General features: G+C 46.9%; 1 protein-coding gene across 1 annotated transcript; it reads left to right on the forward strand.

The window, feature by feature from the left end:
• The first annotated feature begins 4,376 nt into the window (after positions 1-4,376).
• On the forward strand, positions 4,377-7,318 carry LOC131109786 (zinc finger protein 703-like). The gene is made up of 2 exons (XM_058062143.2): positions 4,377-4,781; positions 5,137-7,318. Exons 1-2 carry the CDS (start codon positions 4,575-4,577, stop codon positions 6,517-6,519), a joined length of 1,590 nt encoding a protein of 529 aa, XP_057918126.2. The 5' UTR covers positions 4,377-4,574; the 3' UTR covers positions 6,520-7,318.
• Positions 7,319-8,206: the final 888 nt, after the last annotated feature.

The raw sequence follows: 8,206 nt of genomic DNA on the forward strand, positions 1-8,206 counted from the left end.
CGACCCTTGTGAGGAAAAGCGGTAGAAAATGAATGAATGAATGTTGTTCTGAGAGCCTCATGACAGAATCCCAAAGGATAAATCCTATAAATAATGGGTATAATGTCAATATGTGTTTGTGCTGTGAAAAAGGCGTTTTGTACAGTCTGAGTGGAATGTTTAGCTTGGCTCTGGCTAGCCGTGGGCGTGTTTGTCATATTTGCTAGAAATGTGCCATCACAAGAGAGACTTTTTAAACAGGAACCCAAGTTGACAAGGGCGCTAATTATCTCTGTCGGACTTTCTCTCTGTGAAAGCTTCCCTCTGTGTTCTGCTGCTCCCCAACAACAGGGACGCCTCGTAAATATGTCCGCACGGGGAGATATACAGCAGCGTCTTTTCATTTGTTTTTGGGAAGGAAGGAAGGACGAAGAATTACGGCCTCGGCGGCATCGTACAGAGATGATAAAAAGGCGCTCGGACCAGTCGTGAAAGCCGTTCATCACCGGAGGAAGCCGCGCTAACCTAGCGACAGTCATCTATTACACCTTGAATATACACAAACAATATACTACAAGACTTTGTATCTTTACATTCAGTGTCATTTATGCAAATGTAGCTAGCATGTCAAGTGCTACGTGTTTATGGTAGGCCTACCATGCAATGTTTATCACCATATTGTGCTAGAATACCAATAGTATCTCCATCATATCGTACTGAATTATTACGTCTCAAACTCATTGTGTTTTCAATACCAAAACACAATGAAATGGCATACGATACACTATGATACCACACCTTGAGACATGATACAGCACCCCTATAGTCACCTTTATACTTCTATTAGCCACCATAGTAGGCACAATACGACGCAATAAGACATAGAAAACCTGTTTCTCACCTTCTAAATACACTTTTTTAACATGATTAGAGCCCACTAGACATGAAATAACACCCCTATAGTCACCTTTATACTTCTATTGGATGACATTTTTAGCTAATTGGTTGTTATTAGCCTTATGCATTATTTTAGCTGTTTGATGTATCAATATTGTAGCGTGATAGCTTTAGAAAAGTGCTAAAGATGTGGTCCAGGCATTGCAGACTCTCCATGTGCTCTCTTGTCCTATTTGAGGAGAAATGTGAGGTCAGCACGAGACATATTTCACGTGCAGACACATCTGGGGAAAAAAAAATGTTCCAAGCTGACGTGGCTAATGCTCGTTGTGGTGAAAAACGGCTCCCCGCGCAACTTTCTAGGGCAGCGGCGGCGGTAATAACATTCCCGCTTGCAGTGAAATATGGCGCTACTTCACATTCATGCATTCACCCCGGGTCGTGACGAATGACTGAATCGCCACGCTTCCATCTTGCTTCCTAAACGCAACACTTTGTCAGCGCCACACATCCGCTCCGTCCATCCGTCATCAGTCCACTCATCTCCTCCTGGGGGAACGCATCATGACGTCTTCACCCTCTGCCGACACACATTCAACTTCATTTACGTTGCTGTTACGACTGCAATCTGGATCGGATCCAGATTCAATTTCATTTAACATAACAGTTTACATCAAGTAGAGAGTTTTGTAATGGTCATAAATATGTGGGCTCTCAACCTAGTTTATATTGCAGCCAAATGTGCAATACGGATCAGATCCAGTTTCAACTTCATTCAATTACTTCTGATTTGCATATATATGACTTTTGCTCAAATTGCCTGTGATATACTTCTTTAGATTTACATTACATTTACATTGCTGTCAAAAGTCCAATCTGGATCAGATATAGTCAGCTTTTTTTTCAACATTACATTTTATATCCCTTTTTTGTCACTTAGGTATGTGTGCTCTTCCTAATTAAAATATCTTCCAAATATTCAATCCGGATTAGATCCAGTTTCAACTTGTATTGACATCAGTGCTTCTGGTTTGCATAGCTTAAAATTGTGTCAGGTAACGCTTAGCCTATTTTATACCGTATTTATCGCCGATCATCATTACATTTACATTGTGGTTACACGTGCAATCTGGATCAGATCCAGATTAGTTTTTTTACATTACATGATATAGGGTTTTGGGTTTTTTTTTCTCTTCATCGTGCTGGTGGTCATCTAAATTTAAATTGCTTTCAAATGTGCAGTCTGGATCAGATCCAGATTCATCTTGGTTTGACCTTGCAGGTGTGTTTTAGTGATGTCGCCAGTGTCTGCTTTGTCATGATGAGCTAAAGGGAAGCTAGTGAAAGCTGCTGTGAAAAGCAAATGGAGTTAATTAGCGCTACTTTGCTTGTCTTGACAGAACTTTATCTGAATCTCAGATGCCACGCCCAAAATACATTGCATCGATATCATCTTCATTTCAGTTTGACGTCACGGTAACCACAATGAGGGTTGTCTAACTGCATATACTGTACTGCACATAGCCATATACAAACACTGAGGGTGTTTGTAGGTGTAAACGCGCCCACCAGTGGAGCATGGCCCCCTACCAGTGTAGCGTGGCAACCACCAGTGTAGCGTGGCAACCACCAGTGTAGCGTGGCCCCCAAGCAATGTAGCGTGGCCCTACCAGTGTAGCGTGGCACCCAGTAGTGAAGCATGGCCCCCACCAGTGTAGCGTGGCCCCCACCAGTCTAGCATGGCACCCAGCAGTGTAGCGTGGTATTTGCATATAAAGTTGTCGTCATGTCGTGTTGCATCCAACCACAAGGTGTGTGTTGTCGGTGGTGAAGTGGAAGGATGGCTGCAATGCACGGCCCTGCTCTCTTTTTGCCACAGATTATATAGCACACGCTGGTTGTGTTTGTTCTGGCTCCCCTGCGTTCTGGGATCTTCTAAAAGCAGCCCAGTTTCCCTCCACGAACAATCCTGAGTCACGGCCCGGTCCGGGGTTGGATAAATAAAGCCGTCAAAGGAAGGAGCGCTGTGTTCTTTCATTGGCCGGCGTCTATACGTCCTACTTCGGTTTGTCTCTCGATGACTTATTGAACATTCGGGTCGATGCGGGATGCCGAGCCAGCGCTGGCTAACTGCTGCTGCTTTGATTTTATAGACAAGCTGAGGATTAATGGAGCGTCCAGCTTGGACGCAATTGACTCGTGGGTCGCCTTCCTCGCTTTTTTTATTTGAATACTACAGTGGAACCTGTGAGGGCCAATACAATATGTTGCTAGTTACCATTTCTTTGCACTTTCTCATAAGAAACAATGGAAATGATCTGTTCCAGGGTCCAACTGTGGCCACCCTATTACCTCTGTTAAATGTACTTATGACAAAAACACTACTCATAAAATCCACTATACGTATGACAGGAGCATTCAGCTATTTTTAAGTACCGTTTTCTTGCACACAACTTTTCAACTGCTCGCCCGGCTGGTCTTATGTCATTCTTGGGCCAAATCTGGCCTGCGGGCCACCAGTTGAATGCCCTGAATGATGCTATTTTGGGCTGTGATGCTAATAGTCCTTGTCAGCCGTAATTTTTAAGTACAATCTGTGGCATAATGAGGTTAGCCAAATTAGCTGGTGGCGCGGTCCTTCGGCAGGCGTAACGCAATAAAGCAATTAACATTCCTGATTTATACAAGAAGCATTAATACCTCGCGGCTCATCTGCCTTTTTTTTTCCCCTATCTTTGCTGTAGAAGACGGCGACTCATGCCGGCACAAAGCAGCGCATGAAAACAGCCATAAGTGAGCTAAATATAAGCGACAACACAACGGCAGCCTTGTTAGTGGTCACATCCGCTAAAATCGACTGAAAAGTTAAAAATAGAATATAATGGTGCACCTAAAATATGACACTGATCACACTTGAAAAGAAGATAGAGTACATACTGTAGTTATGCAATGTGGCAAATCTAAGCTAGCATGGTATTTTATTTTTTAAAATGGATGGACGGATACATTGCAAATTTCTCCACTGAGGGACGAATAAAGGCATATCTTATCATTATAATAACTTACGTTTAGTCTGAATTCAAAATATAATTCTTATATTTATTTTATATTAATACTGATAACTATAGGGAAACGACAGTGATAGTAAAAGTACATTTCTATGAGTTTGTTAGCACTACCTTCCTTGCGATTGGCTGTGAGATGTCACATGACTGTACTGTCTCAGTGAGGCAGCCATATTGACCTCAGTTTACTATGGGCTGACTTAACAATAATAATAATAATAATGATAATATTACTGGTTTGATGGATAGATACTGTTTTTGAATCATATAGCGCCTCTTTAAATGGTTTCGCTGTGCTAGTGAGCCAGCAGCGGCCTGGCATGTAAACAGACATTGCTCCGCCTCCCCTGTCATGGCCACGCCCCCCTCATTAGGCATGCAGCCTCGCCTGTCTTTGAAGTCAGTGTTGCTGCATCACAGCTGCCAGAGTCCACGCAGGAGAGACGCGGAAGTGGGTCACCTCGGAACTATTCTGACGCAACTTTCTCTGCATGTTTGACACTCGTGCGGCCATGAAGAAGTAGCCCCCCCCCTCCCGCTTCATTTTCCTCCGGGTGGTCCAGCTGTGTCTTCTTTTTTTGCTTTTTTTTACGTGAACGGAATCCGGATTCTTAATGGATTACAACAAACCTGATGAAAGATCCCCCGCCGAGTCTCGCCACTAATACGCGAATCGAGCTCAGGCACCGAACCGGTTCAATTCTTCTGACTCCCCAGGACCCGACTCGGCAGTCGAGGAGGCTTCCGATCCGCATGATCAACATGTTGACGGCGCACACCGGACACTTGCTCCACCCGGAATATTTACAACCGTTAACACCAGCGCCCGTCAGCATCGAGGTACGTCCGTTTGAAGTGATTTGAAGTATTTGGGTTCGGATGGGGTTTTAGTGGGCTGGACTGCCACGCAGGACCTCCAACTACGGTTTTAAATGCGAACCACATAGCGTGTGTATTTTTTTTTAGTGGATAATTACATAGAGATAAGGCAACACATGAGAAATATTCATAAAAATACTAACATGTATATTTGTCAGTAGTTTAGAAGCAGGAAGTATATGAAGACAAACAATATTACTTCAGTGTACAGTTATATAGATCATGTAATTATTATTTTTTGGTTTTTGAATGATAGTAATGAGACAGCAGGGACTTGTTGATTGAGTGGTGATGAATGTTTGTGTTTTTGTCACAGCTGGACGCTAAGAAGAGTCCGCTGGCCCTGCTGGCTCAGACCTGCTCCCAGATCGGAAAACCGGATCCTCCGAGCTCCTCCAAACTCAAAGAAAAGGAGGCCAGCGGTCGCTCGTCTGTCTCCAGCTTGAAAGTGGGAGAACAGCGCCCCCCTTCGGAGGACAAGTCCAGCTTCAAGCCTTACCTCATAGGCGGCAGTGGGGACGGGGAGAGAGTAAGCAGCAGCAGCAGTTTGGATAAAGTATCATTCAAGGTTCTCAACAATAATGGGAATACAGCCAATGGGCAGCTGTCACACGTGCCCCACGCCTCCTCACCCAGCCCTGGACCCAGCAGAGCCAGCCCCCCGGGGTCCACCCAGCAGCCGCCCCTCAAGCAGCCAGGTGGCGCACCGCCCAACTCGCATGCTCACGTGTCAAATGGAAACCGTGAGCCGGACAGCCCGAGCAAGAAAGACGCTGATGCAAGCAAAACGACCTCGGAGGGTCCGCACCACGCCAACTCCAGCCACGCCCGAGCTACCGCCAACTGCAGCACCGGCAGCTCGGAGGGTGGCTCCATCCTCGATAAAGTGGACTCGGTGCCAGGGCACATTGCGCCCATTTCTCCTTACAAGGCGGCGCAAGCACTCTTCCCGCTGCAGTCGTCTAATTTAGGCTACCACGGGTCGGTGGTGGGGGCCTACGCTAGCTTCCCTCCGCCCTTGGTTCCCGGGTTAGACCACAGCAAGTCCGGCGTGGGAAACTTGGGCATCCCTGGAAAGCATCCGAGCTCCAGCCCTCTCACTGGGGCCTCTCCCCCTTCATTTATGCAGGGTCTATGCAGGGACCCCTACTGCCTCAGCTACCCCGGTGTACCCCACTCATCCGTCCACGAGCCCTCCGGCCTCAAGTCCAGCTTTCCGTTGGTGTATCCCTCCCACCCGCTTCATTCTCTCCACCCCGGCGGTCCCTCGTCCCTCCCCCACCCTTTGTACTCATACGGCTACATGCTACCCAATGACCCCCTTCCTCATGCGTGCAACTGGGTCTCGGTCGGGGGTCCGTGCGACAAACGTTTCGCCACGTCAGATGAGCTCCTGGCTCACCTGCGCGCACACACGGCGCCCCCCGTGGACATGGATGCAAAGATGCTCTCAGTCTCGTCATCGGGACCTTCTTCTTCCTGTCACCTGCACCTTCCCCACATGAGCAGCCCCGGCTCCTTGCTCAGAGCGCCGCCCAGCCTGGGACTTGCTCGCTATCACCCCTACAGTAAGGTCCATTTGACCCCCGGACCCTCTTCCGTGTCCCTGCACTCCCTGCCCGCTACAAGCCCCTACTACCCGCACTACGCCTTCTACAACCAAAGACTTGGATCTGCGTCTGCTCTGGGCTACCAGTGACACCGACATCCCTCCAGAGACTTTTTTTTTAAAAGGACCACTGGGGCTTTTTGGATGTATGTTGACACCACTTTGGTATATCTTAATGGCCTTGGCTTTGCGTTCTTTCTTTCAGTATGGAGAAATTGACCAGTTCTACCAGTTAACCTGAGCAATCTGGGAATTTCAAAACCATACTTTTGAAATCTATGTTTACACCTGCGCTAGGCCAAAAAAAACATCATTTGTGACTTGTCTTTCATGACCAAAAGCAAAAAAGAAATCGTTATATCCGCACTTTTATACAAATCCTCAGAAAAGGTTATTGCCTGGCACGTATACCAGGTCCACCTGCCGCAAAGTTAGCCTTGTGCAATTTTGGCGTATCCCGCTAACAAACCAACCGGGACATCACACTCGCTAGCACTTTGGCTAGCAGTTGATGCTAATGTTGCTGCCATGTAACTAAGCGAGTTAGCTGCTAACATTGCCACCAAACATGAAGGTTTTTTTTTTGTTGTTGCCAAAACTCACAATTTGATGCTACTTGTTTGCTACTTTATTGCTAACAGCTGCTTTCAATGCTAAGCTAGCAGACACCCTGGACATCCAACCATGTGTTAACTCTCCTGGAGTATTTCTTTTACACCGGGGCGCCCTGCCTGGTACCTGGTACCACCCCTGGGCGAGTTGAATGTTTAAAAATCATGTCTCTCCAAAGCGCTTTTGTAGCAAAGAGATGTGATATTTTTTTTGTACATGTGAACCACCACGCGGTGCTATACAGACAACACAGGTTTTGGGGGTGGGGGTGAGGTTGGGGATTATGGGGGGGTCGTATTTTGTTAAATAAATCAAATGAAGATTTCCATTCATTTGTGGTTTTGTTTGAATGTGGTCTGTTTTTCATCAGGAAGGTTCCCACACACTCCGATGAATCACCATGGAAAGGTCAGCTTTCCTCAAGCACGTTTAAACGCCTGACGGCAGAGAGGAGGCGGAGCTGTGGGGAGGTAGCAAGTGGCTGCTGTTGGAGCCCCACTGAAACCGCTTTGTGTCTTTTCTTTTGTAACTCTGTTCACACCAGCAAGATGCGATCTGATCCAGATCCAAATGTGGTTTGTATTTTTTTGAATGTGACCAAATAATTTCCCCTGGGGAATATCTTTTCCAAGCGGTTTCAGCTCGGTTCGGATGCTAGCGTTCATACTTGATACCAAAGGAAGCGGAAATCGGGACCCAACCGGATGTGGCCGGTTTGAGCGTGGACTTAAATCGTTAGCTTGCGCCGCTTGCATTTCTTGCTGGATTCTGTCCTTGGGGATTGTGCCTACATCATCACCCATTTTGCTCATTTGACAATTTGTTCCAATCTGGAGTCGTACGCTCAAACACGACTCCAGTATGACACCAGATTGTCACAAAGAGCACGGCAAGAGTTGAGTGTGGTGTTTTGTTAGGCGACAGGAGGACCAAAGCAGCCTGACAGGCCGAGTGATTGATGATGATGATGGACTCTGGCGGTGTGCCTCGGCGACATGATGGGCGCCGTCACCTTTTCATCAGGCCATGCCGCCGCATGCGTGGTGTTTGTCCTCGCTCCATGGAGGCGCATGTTCCCAGAAACCCCTCCTTTGGTTTGGGCCCTCTCTCGGGTTTTATCACTTCATCCATCACGGGACAATGAGGGCTTTCACATGCTCCCAAA

The sequence above is a fragment of the Doryrhamphus excisus genome, linkage group LG10 (genome assembly GCF_037039965.1).
Source record: "Doryrhamphus excisus strain RoL-2023G ecotype Guam linkage group LG10, RoL_Dexc_Guam_v1.1, whole genome shotgun sequence".
NCBI classification, from domain to species: Eukaryota; Metazoa; Chordata; class Actinopteri; order Syngnathiformes; family Syngnathidae; genus Doryrhamphus; species Doryrhamphus excisus.

Bases quoted from the DNA above. Each gene is read 5' to 3' on its own strand.
- LOC131109786 (XM_058062143.2), top strand. From the start codon at position 4,575: ATGAAAGATCCCCCGCCGAGTCTCGCCACTAATACGCGAATCGAGCTC. The intron at 4,782-5,136 runs GTACGTCCGTTT...TTTTTGTCACAG, and splicing joins CAGCGCCCGTCAGCATCGAG to CTGGACGCTAAGAAGAGTCC.